The sequence below is a fragment of the Tursiops truncatus genome, chromosome 11 (assembly GCF_011762595.2).
Source record: "Tursiops truncatus isolate mTurTru1 chromosome 11, mTurTru1.mat.Y, whole genome shotgun sequence".
In the NCBI taxonomy this organism is placed as follows: Eukaryota; Metazoa; Chordata; class Mammalia; order Artiodactyla; family Delphinidae; genus Tursiops; species Tursiops truncatus.
In genome coordinates, this window is record NC_047044.1 from 5,541,159 (window position 1) to 5,562,613 (window position 21,455).

Genomic DNA, 21,455 nt, shown 5'->3' on the forward strand with positions numbered 1-21,455 from the left:
AGCGCTAAACGTCACGAATGCTGTGCTGTGGAGACTCTGGATTCTGTTATATTCCTCAGAGACTTTTGATACTTTTGCTTTGACAGGCAGTTAACTTGCAAATTCTCCCTCACCTGCAGTGGGCAGTCATTCATATCTTGATTCAGCTTTCTGGTCTTTTGCTGGGACTCTTGAGTCTGACCTGCACACACATGGTTCAAGTGCCAGCTGGAAGTGTGGACAGAGCGCATACACAGAAAGTGTTGCTCCTCCTCTTTCAGGTTCCTCTCACATTGTTTTTTGTTTTGTTTTTTTGTTTTGTTTTTGTGGTACATGGGCCTCTCACTGTTGTGGCCTCTCCCGTTGCGGAGCACAGGCTCCGGACGCGCAGGCTCAGCGGCCATGGCTCACGGGCCCAGCCGCTCCGCGGCATGTGGGATCTTCCTGGACCGGGGCACGAACCCGCGTCCCCTGCATCGGCAGGGGGACTCTCAACCACTGCGCCACCAGGGAAGCCCTGCTTTATTGTTTTTAAAAAAGCAATCACAAAGTCACAGACAAGTTGGAAGTATAGTGCAAAGAACAATTTTCTCTTTCGTAAGCCATTTGGGGGTAAGCTGCTCCATTACCTCAAATATTTCAGCGTATGTTTCCTTAAAACCAGAGCCCTGTTCTATACACCCACAATCCAGCCGTCATGGTAAGGATAGTAATGTCAACTCATGGCAGCCGTCTCAGCCCCAGGCCCCAGGTCACAATCATGCAGTGCATTTGGCAAGTCTCCTATAGTCTAGAACACTTCTTCAGTCTTTCCTTAGTCTTGAGGACCATAACACTTTGAAGATTGCAGACCTGTTATTTTGTAGAGTGTCCCTGACTTGAGTTATCGGATGTTTCCTGATGACTAGATTCAGGCTTGCATCTTTGGCAGGAATGTCACAGAAATGACGCTGTGCTCTTTTCAATGCTTTTCTTAGCTTACAGGTGATTTCCGTCTGTCCCATTACTGCTGATGTTCACTGTGGTCACTTGATTAAGGTGGAATATATCAGGCCCATTTGTCTTTTTCCTGGTGGAGTGCTCTTTATCTACTTTGTAATTAATAAGCATTTTGTGGGAGAAACTTTGAAACTATGTAGATATGCCATTCCTCACCAAACTTTCATGTATTCATTTACTGTTTATATGTTTGCAGGGACTCAAGATTTCCTGTTTTATTAAGTGGCTTATGATCCATTATTTTCATTATTTATTTTGATGTTTCAATGGTCCCTAATATAGCCAGTAGGAGCCCCTTTATGCTGGTTTCTGTGTCCTTTTGACATGTCCCCATCATTCTTTGAGCACTTCCTTACTTTCTGATACAAGATATTATAAACTCACCTGTACTTTCCTTGCCTCGGTCCCAGAATCGTCCATTTCTCCAAAGAGCTCTGGTTCCTTTTAATGGAACAAAAGTAACCAGAATCTGGGATCTGAGTATACCAGAGCTGCTCTTTGCTCCAGGCCCTCTAAGTGGGCAGAGCCCTAGGGGATATATTCCATATATAAACATATATACACATTTACATACACTTATATCTACGAGTATTTCTATATCAATCTATATATTGAAAACCGTGAGTTCACACCAATACCGCCAATTCTAACCCAGTACCTCAGGGTTCATTGTAATTTTCTCACTTTCTATGTTTGTAACTACCGTTTTAGACAATGAGCCACTTGGCTTCTGTGTTCTGAGTATATTCACTTAGTTGATCAGCCTCCCTGGCATGTGACTCATCTCCCATGTCCAGCACCTCCACCCCCAGGTGGATGCCCTCTTCCTCCAACCCTGCTCTGGAGCACGGCTCCCCCATGTTGCAGACGCCACTTTTGTCTGCCCCATCTAATGACTGTAGGACTGAATTGTGAGGGAACAGACAGGGAAGGAGGGAAGGGGAGGAATGATGAAGAGCTTTTCTCTTCTTCTTTTAAAAAATGTATCCCCTTTATTCACTTCCAGAATTTCACAAATAGTATATATTGATTCTTTTACATGTCACCTTTTATTGTATCTGCATTTTAAATAAAAGCTTTATAAAGATATAATTTACATATCATAAAATTCACCATTCAAAAATGGACAAGTTCCTGGTTTTTCATATATTCACAGAGTTGTGCAACCATCACCACCATCTAATTCCAGGACATTTTATCACCCCCAAAAGAAACTTTGTACTCATTAGCAGTCACTCCCCACTCCCCTTCCCCTAACCCCTGACATCCATTAATCTATTGATACCTTAAGTCACAACAGATTGCCAATTCTGGAGAGTTCATAAAATGGAATAATATAATATATGATCTTTTGTAACTGGCTTCTTTCACTAAGCATAATGTTTAATTATGCTAAGCATCCATGTTATAGCATGAATCGGTATTTCATTCCTCATTATGGCTGAATAATATTCCACTGCATGGATACACTGCACTTTATCATCAGCTGATGGATCTTTGGGTTATTTCCACTTTTTGGCTTTTGTGAACAATGCTGCTGTGAAATTTCATGTACAAATTTTTATGTGGACATATGTTTTCACTTCTCTCGGGTACATACCTAGGAGTGGAATTGCTGTGTCATATGGTAATGTTCTCTTGCTTTTAAAGAACCTCTGTCCTCACAAATATCACATGTTTCCTCATAACCTTGATTTAACTGTTCCTTTCTTTATACCAAATGGAAAGTTAAAATATTATTTCCTGCTGATATCTCCCTATATTCATGATCTAATCTTGATTTACAATTTTGCCAGCCTTCCCAAGCTAATCAGCTATGCAGGAAGAGGAAAAGTACAGAAGATGTGAAATGTGCATCCGTTTTTTAAAAGCTACATCTGTTTTTAAAAGAAGTCACTGAGAACTGTAGAACTTAAGAGACTTTAAAAAACAGGTTCTGATAGTCTATCTTATAATCAGGACGTTTTTCTAGAACCTTGAGCTCCTGTGACCCCCTCCTGTATAAACCAAGGAGACCGCAGTGTGGTGCCTTTTCAGGAGGCCAGGTTCATTGGGAATGAAGAGCAGGGGTTCTCTTCCTAATCCCTGGAGTTCACAGTGTGTGTCCCTTTTCTAGATCTTTTCATGACTAATCCAGGTGGTGATACAGGCTTTCTTTTTCAATAGTTAATATAAGCTTAACTGGAAATACATAAAACAGGTAAAATATTTCATGGGAATCTCACCCTTAAAATTAGAAATGAATTTTTCCAGTTATAGTGAATTTACTTTAGCTTTAATTTTATTTCAAGAACCATGTCAAGAATGTTTGAACGTCAGGGTGTTTTGATGATTGATCAGGGCAAGAGTGATGAGGAGGCATTGCTTGTAACCTGCCTTATACCTTAGTTTCATTAATAGTAAAATGAATTTTTAAAAAATGTGGCTTCAGTCTCTGAATATTAATATAAACATTTTAAAAGAGGTTGAATTGGTAAATAGATTCCAGAGAAACTGAAAGCATTTCCACTAAGATCAGGAACAAGACAAGGTTGTCCACTCTCACCACTCTTATTCAACATAGTTTTGGAAGTTTTAGCCATAGCTATCAGAGAAGAAAAAGAAATAAAAGGAATCCAAATAGGAGAAGAAGAAGTAAAGCTGTCACTGTTTGTAGATGACATGATCTACATGATCTCTATACGTAGAGAATCCTAAAGATGCTACCAGAAAACTACTAGAGCTAATCAATGAATTTGGTAAAGTAGCAGGATACAAAATTAATGCACAGAAATCTCTGGCATTCTTATACACTAATGATGAAAAATCTGAAAGTGAAATTAAGAAAACACTCCCATTTACCATTGCAACAAAAAGAATAAAACATCTAGCAATAAACCTACCTAAGGAGACAAAAGACATGTATGCAGAAAATTATAAGATACTGATGAAAGAAATTAAAGATGATACAAATAGATGGAGAGATATACCATGTTCTTGGATTGGAAGAATCAACATTGTGAAAATGACTCTACTACCCAAAGCAATCTACAGATTCAATGCAATCCCTATCAAACTACCACTGGCATTTTTCACAGAACTAGAACAAAACATTTCACAATTTGTATGGAAACACAAAAGACCCCGAATAACCAAAGCAAACTTGAGAATGAAAAATGGAGCTGGAGGAATCAGGCTCCCTGACTTCAGACTATACTACAAAGCTACAGTAATCAAGACAGTATGGTACTGGCACAAAAACAGAAATATAGATCAGTGGAACAGGATAGAAAGCCAGAGATAAACCAACACACATATGGTCACCTTATCTTGATAAAGGGGCAAGAATATACAGTGGAGAGAAGACAGCCTCTTCAATAAGTGGTGCTTGGAAAACTGGACAGGTACATGTTAAAGTATGAAATTAGAACACTCCCTAACACTGTACACAAAAATAAACTCAAAATGGATTAAAGACCTAAATGTAAGGCCAGACACTATCAAACTCTTAGAGGAAAACATAGGCAGAACGCTCTATGACATAAATCACAGCAAGATCCTTTTTGACCCACCTCCTAGAGAAATGGAAATAAAAACAAAAATAAACAAATGGGACCTAATGAAACTTAAAAGTTTTTGCACAGGAAAGGAAACCATAAACAAGACCAAAAGACAACCCTCAGAATGGGAGAAAATATTTGCAAATGAAGCAACTGACAAAGGATTAATCTCCAAAATTTATAAGCAGCTCATGCAGCTCAATAACAGAAAAACAAACAACCCAATCCAAAAATGGGCAGAAGACCTAAACAGACATTTCTCCAAAGAAGATATACAGATTGCCAACAAACACATGAAAGAATGCTCAACATCACTAATCATTAAAGAAATGCAAATCAAAACTACAATGAGGGGCTTCCCTGGTGGCGCAGTGGTTGAGAGTCTGCCTGCCGATGCAGGGGAAACGGGTTCGTGCCCCGGTCCAGGAAGATCCCACATGCTGCGGAGTGGCTAGGCCCGTGAGCCATGGCCGCTGAGCCTGTGCATCTGGAGCCTGTGCTCCGCAACTGGAGAGGCCACAACAGTGAGAGGCCCGTGTACCGCAAAAAAAAAAAAAAAAAAACTACAAATAGAACCACCATACGACCCAGCAATCCCACTACTGGGCATATACCCTGAGAAAACCATAATTCAAAAGGAGTCATGTACCACAATGTTCATTGCAGCTCTATTTACAATAGCCAGGACATGGAAGCAACCTTAGTGTCCATCGACAGATGAATGGATAAAGAAGATGTGATATATATATATACAATGGAATATTACTCAGCCATAAAAAGAAACGAAATTGAGTTATTTGTAGTGAGGTGGATGGACCTAGAGTCTGTCATACAGAGTGAAGTAAGTCAGAAAGAGAAAAACAAATACCGTATGCTAACACATATGTATGGAATCTAAGAAAAAAAAAAAAGGTCATGAAGTACCTAGGGGTAAGACGGGAATACAGGCACAGACCTACTAGAGCATGGACTTGAGCATATGGGGAGGGGGAAGGGTAAGCTGTGACAAAGTGAGAGAGTGGCATGGACATATATACACTACCAAACGTAAGGTAGATAGCTAGTGGGAAGCAGCCGCATAGCACAGGGAGATCAGCTAGGTGGTTTGTGACCATCTAGAGGGGTGGGATAGGGAGGGTGGGAGGGAGGGAGATGCAAGAGGGAAGAGATATGGGAACATATGTATATGTATCACTGATTCACTTTGTTATAGAGCAGAAACTAACACACCATTGTAAAGCAATTATACTCCAATAAAGATGTTAAAAAAATTTTTAAACAGTACAATAAAAAAAATGTGGCTTCAGTCTCTGAATATTAATATAAACATTTTGAAAGAAGTTGAATTGGTAAATGGATTCCAGAGAAGGAAAACTAAGTTCCGTTCTGGTCCTGGTGGTTGTGCTGGGTTGGGGAAAGAGAAGTCTTTGAAGGTACTTATCAACATACTGGATGTGGATTTACAAACTACACTCCCCCAGCCCCAGTCTAAGAATTGCTTTCAGTGATTCATCAGTGGACAGTTTTGATTCTCCAACATTTTTGCCAGAATAGCAAATACTGGAGAGGTGATTTGGGTTGTCTAAGCGCTTAGTTTTGTAGACCAGTCATTGCAAATGTGTATGTGCCACATTAGAATTTGCATTAGACCATAAGTAGCAATATGAAATGTGACAAAAGCGTCAATAGATTTTTAAAAATAGTTATTTATTATTTATTTTTGGCTGCGTTGGGTCTTAGTTGCTGCGCACAGGCTTTCTCTAGTTGCGGCGAGCAGGGGCTACTCTTCATTGCGGTGTGCGGGCTTCTCATTGCGGTGGCTTCTCGTTGCGGAGGCTTCTCGTTGCGGAGCACGGGCTCTAGATGCACGGGCTTCAGTAGTTGCAGCATGCGCGCTCAGTACTTGTGGCTCGCAGGCTCTAGAGCACAGGCTCAGTAGTTGTGGTGCACAGGCTTAGTTGCTCCACGGCATGTGGGATCTTCCTGGACCAGGGATCGAACCCGTGTCTCCTGCATTGGCAGGTGGATTCTTAACCACTGTGCTACCAGGGAAGGCCCAGCTTCAATAGATTGATGGATTTTAAGGCAGGGTGGTTAGTGTAGTGAGATGAACCTGGGCTCTGGAGTCACAGATTTCTGTGACTAAATGACTTAATGGCAGTGCCATGCAGGGAGGTCACACCTCTGCTCTGTGAAATGTGGAAAATTTCAACCTCCTCAGAAGGTAGTTTGGGGCTAAATGAGTTAAAACCAAGAGCAGTGCCTGTACCCGTTTATAAAGTATGAGCTCTCCAGATGTAAGTTTCTTCCCTTCCATGTTGACTCTTATCACTACCAAGGCCAGGAGGGCATCCAGTCTGGGAAACTGCACGTTTAATCTGTTCTTGACCTTCTTCTGTAACACTAGGGAACCTTTGAAGCGTCTACCCAAATTATATCTACTAAAAAATGCCCCGTCAGAAATCCAAGTCCTGGGTGTCCTTTCCAGGAAAAGGCTTCACAAAGGCCTGCCCTGTGAGCCACTCTCCCTCTGGGCCCATTTCCTAGTTATACATGTTTTTAACAGCAAGGAGAAATTTGTCCTTTGGGGAAGACTGAGATAACCGTGCTAGGCTTTGAGGCTGGAATTTTAAGGGTTAAGTAAATATCAAACTTGGTTGTATAGGCTTGGGAGCCATTCAGCTGTATGGGAAATTGTACTTTGTGTATTTGCATGAAGCTTAATAAAATATATTTATATTGATTATATTTTAATTTCATAATGCTTTTTTGGGGGAAATAATTATTTTCACTTTTAAAAAAATTTGACATTTTATTTAAAAGTAATTTCAAAGCTCCAGAAAATTTGTAAGGATAAGAGTGGTACAAACAGTAGCCATATACCCTTTACCCAGATTTGACAGTTGTGAACATTTAGCCTCGTTTGCTTCTCCCGTGATCTTTCGTTCATACATATATGCAAATAATATATACGAAATACACAATGTGTACATAATTTTTTTCTGAACCGTTCAAGAGGATGTTGCTTATATTAATGGTTCTTTAATTCTAAATACTTCAGTGTGTATTTCCTTAAGAATAAGAACTATTCTCTTACATAATCACAGTACAGTTAGCAACTTCAGTAAACTAAACATTGAGATAATAATACTTTAATTTAGCCTATAGTCCATATTAACCCACTTGACCTAATGATGTCCTTTATAGAATTTTAGATTTGAAAATGATTTTTTTCTACCTTGAAATTATATGAATGTACAGTAAGTACACATGACACTCAGAGGGTTAATTATGCCTCAGACTTTTGGGAAATATATATATATATATATTTATACATATACACATATATAAAAATACATATACACATATATAAAAATACATATACATATATAACATATATATTAGAATATATTTCTATTAATTGTACTTATCTTTTAGATAGACCTAGATTTTAGATAATTTTGTAGACAACTTGTTGGCTTTTAACTGAGCACAGACTGGCATTCTGGCGTTCATGCTGCTTCTGCTTAGTCTGCTGAGGGTGCCTGTCAACTCAGACACCTGGACTGAGTAGCTGTGACTGTTACTGGAATGCCCATCCCACTAAGAACGTCCTGCCTTACATCATGAAACCTGCCGTGCTGTCCACTGCTTGGATCTGAATTCTCTAACGGGCTGTTATTCTTCTTGTTTGGGCGTAGATCCCCCTCACCAGCTCTGATGCCCTTCCGTACCTTGTATTCCTGTCCAGATTTGGTGGAATTGACCTGAATATAAATGTTATACAGAGGTAAGTTTTTTTTTCCTCATATGCAAATGTGAAACTTGAAATGATAAGAAATAGGACACAAGGTCATTAGAGATAAATCATGTCAACAGATACAATCCTCAGTCAAAAATTTTATTCAGAGAAGAGTCTAACGTCTAAATGAGATATATTTCAGAATAAGAGAAATAATATTGTATTAAAATTGGAAACATAGCAAATTAAAACCAGACTAACATATTTCATATGCAATGCATTTCATATTTGGAAATAAGGAATTTAATTTTTTTTTTTTTGGCTGTGCCATGTGGCTTGCGGGATCTTAGTTCCCCGACCAAGTATTGAACCCAGGCCCCGGCAGTGAAAGCGCTGAGTCCTAACCACTGGACCGCCAGGGAATTCCCTGGAAGTAAGGAATTTAAACTTTGAAGTAGAAGTATTAAGATGCCAAATTTTAAATTTGTTTGTTTTTATACATTTTTAATGTCTTTCATTGGATAGGGATCATATTTTGGTAGCTAGAAATGAAGTATTTTTAAAAAGATCTTTGTATGAGCTCCTCTGTATTTCATAATTGTAGCATGAGCATGAAGCTCATTTGCTTTATGTGCAAAACGAGAGAGTTAAAGTCTGAACTTTAATGTCTCTATCAGCTGTAAAGGTCTTTGATTCTAGTGTATGATGTAGGAAATATTATTTTAGTAAAAAAATTATTTACTCAGATTATCTGCCTCTAAATGGGTAAGCTTCATTTTCTCAGGAATTGTGTAAACAATTAAATTTGGTTCTGAAATACTAGCAAATTTTGGTATTACAGCTTTCGTGATGGCATCCATCCGGGATGCAGCTGACATGTAAGACTTAGTGCAGCAGTGTGGAGCGGGGAGGGGGAGTTGATGTTCACTGGGTGTAGAGTTTCAGTTTTGTAAGGTGAGCAAGTCCCAGAGATCTGTTGCACAACAGTGTGAATATGTTAACATTACTGAGCTGTATATTAAAAATGGTTAAGATGGTAACTTATGTGGTTTTTTGGTTACCACAATTAAAAAAATAAAAGAATTAGTGCAGCAGCTCCAACAAGAATGACAAGGTATTATCTGCTCCACGATGTGGGACTTCTTTGTGCTCTGATCAGTTGATGTTCCATAAGTGGTGAACTAGGATAACTTCCAGGCTCATTCAGAAGGACCACTGGTCATTTTATAGGCTCTATATTCATGTTCTTGACTTAAAACCATCCACACTTGTGGAATAAGTAATCTAGGTTGAATATTCTTTGTTGAAAAACTCAACAGTTGGAAATGCTACAACTCAACAGTTGGGAAAGCTAATAATTTGAGATGAAAAGTATCATAAGTTACTTCCTTAAACATAAAAGACTAAATATTTAAACTAAATTTGGAAGATTTCTGACTTACACATGAAGCTAAATTCTCTTTATTGTTGAAGACCACGAATTACGGTGAATAGAAACTTCTCTTTCTAGTACTATGGTAGGCTACCTCCATGAAAAATACTGCCACTGAAAACTACTAAAATGATGGATAAAAGGTAAAATATTTTAATACATTACTGAGCTGGCAAGAAGGTAATTCTCAGAGGCTAAGCATGCAGTAAAACTTGGAATCCAGAGAAGGGAGCTTTCTATAAAGCCAGTTTTTACCCTGAAGGTATTGGCCAAATCTTGATGAATTTGTGTTTCAGTTTTGTTGGCTGTTTGGAGTGAAGGGGACAAGAGTCAAAACCTGCAGGGTCTGCCCAAGGTGGAGAAACCTAAGGGAAGACCCTATACGCTCTTGTAAGGATAATCTACAAAATATAAACCTGCATGGCAGAAGGGCACAAGGAAACCTGCCAGTTTCAACACTGGCATTGGGTGAATAGGGGAAAAGTTGTAATCACAAGTCAATTCATGAAAATCTGTGTCTAAAATAATGTTACCTGTGTGGTCTGAAAAGTCTCAGGCTAGGAATTTACTTAAAATTTACTGGTCCTGGACTGGGTGTGCCCTTCTGTGGAGGAATACATCTACAACATAGCCCTTAAAGAAAACCACAGATAAAGTGTCACACAAAAAAACCTTGAAAACATATAAAGAGACAAAGAATGAGGACCGCAAACAAATGGAAATCATATCCAGTGGAATCAGATCTCCAAACACTTGGGATATTGGAACTATCAGATACAGAATCTAAAAGTAGTGTTTTAATATCTTTAAAGAAATGAAAGAATGGATTCAATATATGAGTGCAAAACAAGAGGCAGTTGAAGAAGTACAAAATGGAACTCTTGGTATTGAAAGATACAATCATTATAGAATAAAATTCAGCAGATGGGTGAAAACAGTGGCTTCAACACAGCTGAAAAGGGCATTAGTGGAGTGGAAAATAGATCTGAAGATATTATCCAGAATGCAGCACAGAAAGAGAGAGAGATATCAAGCTTGGAGAACAGGTATAAGAGACATGGGAGGAGGGAAGAGAAGGCCCAACAATACTTCTTACTGGATTTCCAGATATGTAAGAGAAAGAGTAGGACAGAGATTATATTTGAAAAGGTAATGGGTTAGAATCTCAAGCCAGATAAATAAAAAGGAATGCCTGTCTAGACATATCACGGTAAAACCGCAGAACATCAGCATCAAAGAGAAAATATTAAAGGCAGTGAGAAGAAAAAGGGAATTGACTTCACAGGAGTGACAGTTAGACTGACACTGATGTCTCAACAGTGACAATGAAAGGTATGAGATTGTGGGAAAATGTCTTCAATGCACTGAAGCTAAAATATTTGCCATCCTAGAATTTTATACTATGTTTGTAAGAATAAGGAAGAGAACTTTTTCTGTGGGAACGCCTGAGAGCCTCTCCTTTTCTTGCCATGGTATCTGCTCATCCACTGGTATCAGAGTGTTTGGAAAAGGAAGACACATCTGGCACCTTTGCCTATGGTGTTCAAGGTTACTTTTCACCTAGCTCTTGTGTACTCTCTTCACACTGACTTGTATGAAAATGAGGCAGCCTGTGCATTGAATTATCCGGTCATTAGACTTGGGCTAAATCTCAGGACATTGACAGATTTGCAGCTCAAATTCCCTGAATTGGTGGTGGGGGGACTTATTATTGTGGTCACAGCATTTCCCTTGGTTCAAGAGGTCATATTTTGTATCAGCCAAAGCTTGATGCCCTTGACAACGTAGAGTGAACACAACACAGAAGAGGTATGCCGTCTGTTCTGTCCTGGCCATCTCAGCCTCACCAGAACTGTCTAATATGAGGAAGTTACTGAATGTGCTACAGTGGTTGATTAAGTTGGGAGCAACATGAAGATTAAAGAGGATATTTTGCATCAGAAGACATTTAGGACCTGGAATGCTATCAAGAAGTCTGTGCCTCTGAGTGTACGAGAGCTGGTAAGGACAAAATGTGGAACTGCTCTTGCATCTGCCATGGATGACCTCACATCATCTGTAATAATGGTAGTATCATCAATAACCCTTCAGAAACATCCAAGGAATTATTCTATTTAAAATGAGTAAATTGAACCTTTGAGATTTGCTTCTGATGGACATGTCGAACATTTCTGCTTATGGACCAAAAGTGTTTCCCACTTCGATAATCCATGTGGCACTCAGCGCAATGCTACCTCCCTGAAGAATAACTACAGCCCTCCACGTACAAAGCAATCGAAACAGATCTTAGCAGAAGTTTTTGAAAGCTTTCTGAGCACCATCCAGAAAGATTCACGACAGAGTTCTGAAGAACTTACTGAGGAGCCTGAGAATTACGTTGAAACAAAATTCATTCACACATATGTGCAGGGTGTCAGTGCATTGTGTATAGGGCAAAGCAACAAGAATCAAAGAATTTTTCCCTGTACTTACATCCAGTTTCTTTAATTCAGCATCAATATTTCCTTCATTCAAATATCAACCTTTAGCCATATGTGGCATATATTACAACTAGGTGTCACCTGTGAAAACTTATCGTTCACTATGGCTTAGATGTGAGGTAGAACACAACCGACCTTCCTGTGTAATGTCACATTTCAGACATCAACATGTAGGGCCAACTGAACTATGGAAGAGTGTGTAAAAGAAGAAAGAAACTGCATGGATCTGATTCTAAGAAGTTAAAAAAACAATACACATAAAAAGGAGACTGTGGACTGTGTCAGATACAGACTGATGCCCTATTTCCCTCCTCTCCCTTATATGCCATTTTGTGACCATGTACTTTGCCCTCAAGTCTCAAATCTGATAACTGAGTTTTTGCTCTCTTTTTCTATTCTAAAATCTTCCCTTGGTTACCTGATGACCGTAACCAGCTTTATTTGTCCAAGTTTCCGGGGCTTCAGAATCCTCCCTCCCTCCTCCCACAAAGTTTCTAAGTAGATCTATTATTGCTCTGACAATGCTGAAAAAAACATTCATTCACAAGACCATGTATTGCAACATTCCTTGGCCAGGCCGGGTACCACAAATTCAAGTGGATAAAGCAAACAACGGCGGTAGAACGTCCGTCAACAGAGCAGATGTGAAGTTGACTCTAGGCAGGTAGCCTGGGTAGGTTGAGAAAAAAGGAGGAAAGAAGGCTTTTGGCCAAGAGAAGCAGGATTTGGAGGGAGAAAATTGTTTGCTACAAAGAAACAAGCAGCTAAAGGAACTCCAGTAAAGGAACCAATTCAGACAAAAGAAAAGAAGCCTTCTGCATCACATCTTGAATTTCTATGCCTCTGAAGGTCATTTCAGTGTGGACGGCGTCTTTGAATTTCTGAAGATTAAAGACATGATAGAAGTCACTGAGGAACATTTAAAAAAATAAAGACGGAGGGTGAAATACAGACATTTTAGACAAAAACTGAGACAGTTTACTTCCTACAGATCTTGACTAAAGGAAATCATAAAAGGTATGCTAAACGGCAGAAGGCAAGTGACCCTACGGTACCCGGTACCCACAAGGCTCTCTGTGCCCTGGCTGGCCTCCCTGACAGGCGCTCTCTGCTCTCCTCTTTCTTCACTGTGTCCTTTTCTTGTTGCTCCCGTCTTAGGGCTTTTGACTGGTGGTTCCCCAGTGTCCGCAGCGCTTCTCCCCCAAATAAAGCTGTAGGTCACTCGGCTCACACCCATGAGGTCAACACACAAATGTGATTTTCTCATTCTAGAACGTGAGCCCCACGAGGGCAGGCAGCTTTATCAGTTTTATTTATGGATGTATCCCAAGCCCCTAGGACCATGTTTGGCACATAGTGGGTGCTTAATATATATTTGTTGAATAAGTGGATGGAAAAACAGCAATGACAACCAACGAACGACATGTATAGTCAGCAACCTGAATGACTCTCGCAGACATAATATCTAGTGAAGGAGGAAGAAACATACGAATGCTTCTGTTCATATGTGAAGTTCAAAACCAGACGAACTGAACTGTATTGTTTAGGGATACATACCTAGGTGGTAAAATTATAACAAAATAAAAGTAAATGATATCCTAAGTGCTAGGAGGAGAGGAAATATTATGATTGGAGAAGGGCAAGTGGGAGCCTCTTTTGTTTGGCTTTAATTCTTGATTTGAGTAATTGTTAAACAGGTGTTTGCCTTAATTGTAAGTAAACTGTGCATATGTACTGTATGTACTTTTCTGCGTAAAGGTTATGTCTCACAACAGCAATTTAAAACTCAATGAATTTAAGAAACGTATTAGACACAGCTAAAGAAACAAGTGAACTGGAAGATTGGTCAGAAAACATTAGCCAGAATGTAGCAGAGACATAAACGATGTAATTGGAGCTCTGTAAAGAGAGCAGTGAGAGATGGGACAGGTAATAGCCAAAGAAACAATGGCTGAGGATTTTCCAGAACTGATGAAAAGTGCTGTCCTGCAGATTCAAGAAGGCAAATCTCAAAAAAGATATAAAACGGGTGGGGGCAGAACCCCAAAGACCAAGAGATCTTAAAGGCAGCCAAAGGGCAACATGTACACAAAAGTGACTTCTGAGTTGTAACAATGGGAGCCAGGTGAAGAGTGGATTAAAAACTGCGATGTGGGCTTCCCTGGTGGCGCAGTGGTTGAGAGTCCGCCTGCCGATGCAGGGGACACGGGTTCGTGCCCCAGTCCGGGAAGATCCCACATGCCGCGGAGCGGCTGGGCCCGTGAGCCATGGCCGCTGAGCCTGCGTGTCCAGAGCCTGCGCTCCACAATGGGAGAGGCCACAACAGTGAGAGGCCCGCGTACAGCAAGAAAAAATTAAAAAAAAAAAAAATGCGATGTGTTGGAAGAAAATCACTGCCATCCTAGAACTGTGTATCTAAAGAAAATATCTTTCACTATTTTAAATATTGAAGTAAAGACATTCTCAAACAAAAATGGATTTGGCCCCCAACAGGTCCAGAAGAAGAAACTCTAAGGATATACCTTAGGTAGAAGGAAAGTGATCCCAGGTGGAAGGTTTGAGATGATGCAAGAAGGGATGCTGAGGGAAGATGGCTGAACACCTGGCAAGTACAGGACACACTCATGACTGTAGGGAATACTGATGGCTTCTGGAATTTAAAAATAGGTTAGAATTAGAACACATGATAGTAGTGATATATAAATTGAGAGGAGGGACTGGAGTTAAATGTTCTGGAGTTGGTACATTGTCCAGTCGGAAGATGAAAGTTCTGATTAACTTGAGTCTTTGAAAATTATGCTGGTTGTAATTTCCAGAGCAATTACTACAAGTCTAAAAGTGGAGTGTATAATTCCCAAACTTATAGAGGCACAGAAATGGAATGATAAAAATGGTATCAACCCAAAAGAAGGCAAGAAGCAGCAGAATAGGCAGGAAAAATAGAAATCCTGAATATATCAGTAATTATAATAAATATACCACTTGAAAGACAAAGATAACAGATAGTAAAATCCACGAAGAGAAAAACCTAAACATAGTTTTATAGAAAGGTTAAAAGTGAAAGGATTTAAAAAGACATACTATTCAAATAAATACTAATCTAAAGAAAGCAGGCACCACTAAGTTAATGTCAGACAGTAGACGGGGCTCCCCTGAGGCAGATACTGAGATGGAGTTTGGGGTACAGACTTCCCTGAAAAGGGAAGAGGACTGGAGCCAGACTGGGCAGAGGAGCTGCCACTGGGGCTGAGGAAGCCTTGACCAAATGCAGAGGAGGGAGGGAGGGGCTGAGGTTGGGAGGGGCGGGGCCTCCTGTGCCCCTGGGGCAGTGGCACTTCTCCATTTCTTCAGCTGATGGTGGGCACACAGCTGTACAAAGTCAGGTATGTGTGATTTTTATTCCTTAAATCTTAAACATATGTTACAAATAGTGTTTTGTATCTCTTCAATACATAATTAAAACCATATTTAAAAAAAAAAAAAGGGCTTCCCTGGTGGCGCAGTGGTTGAGAGTCCGCCTGCCGATGCAGGGGACGCGGGTTCGTGCCCCAGTCCGGGAAGATCCCACATGCCGCGGAGCGGCTGGGCCCGTGAGCCATGGCCGCTGAGCCCGCGCGTCCGGAGCCTGTGCTCCGCAACGGGAGAGGCCACAACAGTGAGAGGCCTGCGTACCGCAAAAAAACCCCACAACCCCCCCCAAAAAAAAAACCATATTAAATATATTACATTTAACACAGAATCATAAGGCTGGGTTCCTGGTTTCATCTCTAACTTGGGCTCGGCACTTAACCCCTCTGAGCCTGTTTCCTCGTGTGTAAAATGAAGTTAATTTCTGTCTAAAGCGCTCCAGTGGCTTCCCCTTCCCCAGTGTGAAGTCCAGTCTCCTCATCACGGCCCCCGCACCATGGCGCTGGTTTCAGCCTCCATCTCTGGACTTACCCCATGTTCCTTGGCCCTGCTTGGTGGGCTCTGGTCCCCCTGGCCTCCGCAGTAGCAGCCCTGGGACGTGCCAGGCTCCTGCCACCTCTGGGCTTCAAGCTGTGGCATGTTCCCTTTGCTTTGCCTGGAGAGCTTTTCCTTCGAGATGGTGGCTCCTGGCTTATTAGCTTGTGGGTCTCTATTCAAATGCCCCGTCGTCCACCCATGCAGGAGAGTCGGCCCATCTTACCCCAGTGTCCAGTCTATCCCCACCTGTCTTAACTGGCTTCAGAGCACTTGTTATTACTTCAGCTTACATTACTTATTTCCAGTCTGTCACTGTCACTAGCATTAAGCTTTTTCAAGCCTGGGAACGGTGTCCTGCTCGACTCCACGCCCAGGCCTGAGTGTAGGAGGCACTGGGTAAATACTCTGAAGTGGCCTCTGTTGTTCTTTATCCTCACGCTAGCCCTGTGGTTAGTTCCAAAGAGAGGCTGTGAAGCGGTTTATAGATACACAGGTAATGCAAAATCAAAAATAGTTAATAAAAGCGGCTGGAGACGGGGCTGGTATAGACGCACATCCGTCCTAAGCCCTTTGCAGAGGGGCTCGGTGCGCACCGCGGGGCGAGCGGGAGCCCGCAGGGGTCAGAACACAGTGCCGAAGCCGAGGGTTAGGCGTGGCCCGTGAAGCCAGGCCCCCTGGGTCTGAAGCCGGTGCCGTGGCTTCCCCACGGTGACCCCGGCTCCCCCAGCCTTCCCTGGAAAGCGGGATGGTGGTGGCCGCTAACCCATGGAGTGAGGGTCATGTGAGACGGGGCCTGGCCTCCGTGAGGGCTCTCTGCGTGAAGCCGTAATCGCTCCATTCCCACCCCACCCCAGGAGGAGTCGATGTCCTGTGTCATTTTACAGATGAGGGACCCGAGACGCGGAGAAGCTAAGTAACTGGCCCAAGTTCACGCTTCTGGCGGATGGCGTAAGAAAGACCTTGCATTTAAAAATACATAATTTAGAAACTCCTATAATTTTGATCTCTGTGTGTCCTATGTAAGCATTAACGTAGTGAAAACACTTTAACAAAAGATTTTCAATTGTTATCTTTGAGGGGAGGTGAGAGTGAAATGAACTGCTGTCGGACATTAAAAGAACTCGAAGTCCAAGTAGGAGAAAAGGTAACAGAGAGCTTTCAGAGTTATTCCCCCAATCCCCACCCTTCGTCAAAAGTAATTGCTATTTTTCTGGAAAAGGCAAAACTATGGAAAATTTAAAAGTTTAGTAGTTGCTAGAGGTTGAAGGGCAGAGGGTGGAGAGAGAAGATGATTTAGGTGGAAAGCAGAAGATTTTTAAGGAAGTGAAAATACTCTGTTTCATACCATAGTGATGGCTACGTGTCATTATACAGTTGACAAAACTCATAGAACGTACACCGAGAGTGAGCCTTAATGTGAACTAGGGACTATGGGAGATTACGATGCATCAGTGAAGGTCCCTCAGTTGAACCAAATGTCCCACTCTGGTTGGGGATACTGATAATGGGGGACACCATGCATGTGTGGGGACAGGAGGTATACGGGAAATTGCTGTACGTTTCCACCAATCTTGATGTGAACCTTATACTGCTCTTAAAAATAAATTCTTAATTAAAAAACCCAAAATGCCAAAAAAAAAAAAAAAAAGAAAAGTAATTGCTAGCAGAGGGAGCTGATGCAGAATGAGCTGTGTCTTGTCGTCCGCGTTCTCGTGCCTCACCCAGTAGAGCTCACATGAAAGCCTGTATTCACATGACTTCGCCTGCCCTGATGGCATCCTTTTTGATGAACGACACCAGCAGAAGTCCTGGAATATTAATTACTTTTGTATTAACTTCAGATCATTATTAGTAGGGCTGCCCTTTTGGTTTTTGTCTACGACTGAGGCAGGGTTTTCTTTAGAAAGAGAAAACTACTGCTTTTCGGCAGTAAATGCCAATCAAGAGCGGCGTGGTAAAAATAACTGGTGAAACTCAGAGCGATACATATTTAAGAATTGAGTAATTTAGCCACGAAAGCTACTACGCGTGTTTAAAAAGGAGCATATAGCTCTGTTCCTGTTTGCCGGTTGTGGGTAGCTATCAGGGCGCACAACTAGGGAGGGAGGAGATGCTCACGGCCTTCGGGGGCTGGAATCGGACCCCTTTTTAAAATGCATTTGGGCCTGTCAGTTACACGAGCAGTTTGAGAATCATAGTTTAATTTACTTGATTCAATATGTTGGTTTGAAATGTGACAAATTTTCTTTCCTTTTTGAACTCTTCTGAGATTGTCAAACATTTCAAAATCAAAAATAGCTAGAAACCCACAAAATGTTTGTCTGAATTTCCCTGGCTTATGCCATTAACACCAGAAAATTCTTCCTAGTGTGATAATTTTTTAGCATTATGTGCTCCTAAAAATCTACTTTCACTATAGTTTATATTAGTAGGAACCCTGGTGTCATGATTTGCTGCTTCTGTTGTGGTTCATTTGTTATTCTGTAAGAAATATGCAATATTTGTAATTGATATGTAATAGATATTATTTATGGTATATGTCTTTAATTTGTCTCTTCACAAACTTGGTTAATCATGAAATTATCCTAGGAAAGTCAGCTGTTTATGACGATCATGCTTTCAACATAGGTGGGTCAGTAATGCAACGTTACAGTTAGGGGAGGGGAGGGACATAGGCCTAGCTTGTAAGTTACTGAAAGTGAGGCTTCGAAGAGGAAAGCTGAAGGGGAACTCCACCACTGGGCGCCCTTTCATCTCAGTCCTTTTTCATCCTGGCCTCCTTCCCATAGAAGCCCCCTCACTAAGAGTGAGTTTAAAGCAGTGCGGTTTAAACAGAAAGGTGACGGCGAGAGGCTGAGGAACGGGTGATAGAGGTAACGCCCGACCACAGGGCAGCTCCGAGGCTTTCTCTGCCGTGCAGTCTGGCCAGCACAAGCTGCAGCCCCAGCTCTGCCTGCCACCCTGGCGCTGGGCAGGCAGGTGGCGTGGACGGGCTCTGCCATTTACCAGCCGGGTGGCCTTGGGCAAAGTCCTTGTCATTGGGCTTCTTCATCTGTCGGTGGGGATAAGAACACCCACCTCACAGTGCTGTTGCGTGGCTTAAAGGTATCCAGCATAAAGCACCTGGAACACTTAGGTGATGCCAGCTATCATTATTATGGTTATTACTACAGCTTCCTTTGAGGTATAGGTAGGACCTTAAATGAATGTCGTCCCTTCCCACCGACCCCAAAGTAAACAGAACAAGCCAAATCCACTCCTCAGCTGCTGGCTGTGTGCAGTAGCGTGTTTCCGGCTACAACTCTGGTCCTGCAAACGGGCCACACTCAAACATTGGAGACAGAGAGGAACACCTAGCGATCAGTAAAAGATGGCTGTCTTCAGACATACATTGTCATTGCTGGGTGATCTACACAGTTTGGGAATGAAAGATGCTAATTCTTTTGTTTTAAATATAAGTCCACGTGGCTTATTGGAGCCAAGAATGCATGCAAATGGCTCTCTGAATTTTGGGAGCCAGACTTAGCTGAATGTGTGTGTGGTCTAGCCTTCCTAAACCAACAAGTAGTTAGCAGTTGGCACCCCAAACTGCCCGAACCCCGGGGCTTGGGTTTCCTAATTGTTTTCTTCTGCAGTGAGCTTGGTCTGGTGGCTGGCTCCTCAGCCTCGCCCTAATTCATGTGCACTTAGACCTTCCAGCACGTGTTCACATTCATGCTCCTTGTTCAGTCGAAACCGTGGGCTTCCTGAGTCTCGTTTTCTCCGTCAGTCGAGAGGAAGGCAGACTGGGTGGTCTCCGGGGCCCATCTCTCCGTCCTTTGGTGACTGTGACCTGTGGCTTCACGTGAAGAGCCTGCTATCTGCGGCCGTGGGGCCCCAGGTGGTCCTCAGGGTGTCGTCTCAGGCTCCCGCTGGTCCTGGTTCCTGCTTTAACCTGCACTCGGATTCCACCCAGTGGGTGCTCTGAGTCTGGTGCGCAGCTCCCTTGCCCTCATCCTCTCGGCCCCGGCTTTTCCTTGTTCACAAAGAGGACTGTGCTTTCCTCTGGCTCCTCTTCTGTGCCTTCTACGGGGCGTCTCCTTGGCTGCCCTTGAGTTCTCTGGTCTTCAGGTTCCTTGCTCTCTTAATCTCCTGGGAGGCAGAGGGAGTTAGTGGGAAGGAGGCGCACCTGGCCTGAAGTCTCACCTCTGCAGCGGCCCACGGGCCGTGGGCAGGTCTCCCACTGCTTTGACTTTCCTCGTCTCTGGAGGCAAGACAACAGCACTTACCCGTCAGAGTGATCACAAGAATGAATGAGAATAATGTAAGTGACGCCCTTGCATACAGCAGGTGCTCAATAAATACTCGTCCCTTCCTCTACCCATCAGCGAGGGTGGTCCTCCCTGTCAGGCGCTCCTGAAACCCTTCCTGTGGTAGCTTTACCCGCCACCAGGTGGTGCCCCGTCAGCCACCGAGGTGTCTGGTCGTCCTACCCTGAGACAAGCAGAGGCCCCCAACTGGGCTGAGATAATAAGGAACGTCTCATCTCGTCTGAGAAGTCCGGAGGGAGGGCATGTCAGGGTCTGCTCACTCGCATCTCCTCCGGTCACCGGGAGGTGGCCAGCATTCCAGGCTCGACACGCAGATGCCGCGATGTCGGATTTTTTCCAGCAGCTGTTTCTTCCGCTATGACTCTATAAACACGGGGAAACTTCTTCCTGTGACTCACAGGCCAGGATTTTGTCCCCACCCAAACCAGTCACTGGCGGTGGCATTGGCCGCTGCAGGCAGCCTGGACCAACCCTGGTCACTCCTTGGTGTGGTGGCTAGGCCCCCTCCCCTTAGGCACGGGGCCACCCAGGGGGTGGCTATCTGAACCAAATGGAAAATGGAGGGTTTCGTTAGAAAGAGAAGGGGTTAGAGGTCAGTGGATTTGGAGAAAGCGACCAACAGTGTCTGCTTCAGCCTCGCAGCGAAAGAACCCCCGGCTGGCTGGGCCTTAATCCTTCGGACACTGATGTAATTTTTTGGATTTTGCCATCTCTGATAATAACGAGAGTTAGCATGGAGTGAGCACTTACTAGGAGCTGTTCTAAGTGCTTTACTGTGTGTATGTTTTCAGTTTAGGCAGGTGCCCTTGTTATCCCACCTTGATATGGAGGGAAACTAGAACAGAGGCTGAGCAGTTGGGCCAAGTGTGCACAGCTGGGGGGCAGAGGAGCTGCAGTCCCCGCCTCGGCTGCTAGCTCCAGGGTCCTGGCTCTTAACCTCAGGCCACCCTGCCTCTGGGAGGACCCCTTAGGAAAGGCGGCTGCCTGCACCAAATATGACTCTTTGTTGTGCCTGGAGGTGGACCCGCG

At 42.7% G+C, this 21,455-nt stretch overlaps 1 protein-coding gene across 1 annotated transcript in view; it reads left to right on the forward strand.

Annotated features, from left to right (window-relative positions):
• Window positions 1–21,455, forward strand: part of EFCAB6 (EF-hand calcium binding domain 6) — a 227,974-nt gene that overhangs the window by 35,517 nt on the left and 171,002 nt on the right. Inside the window, 2 exon segments of the mRNA XM_073789209.1 lie at window positions 8,219–8,307; window positions 17,194–17,260. Of these exon segments, the coding sequence (XP_073645310.1) occupies window positions 8,219–8,307; window positions 17,194–17,260 (156 nt within the window).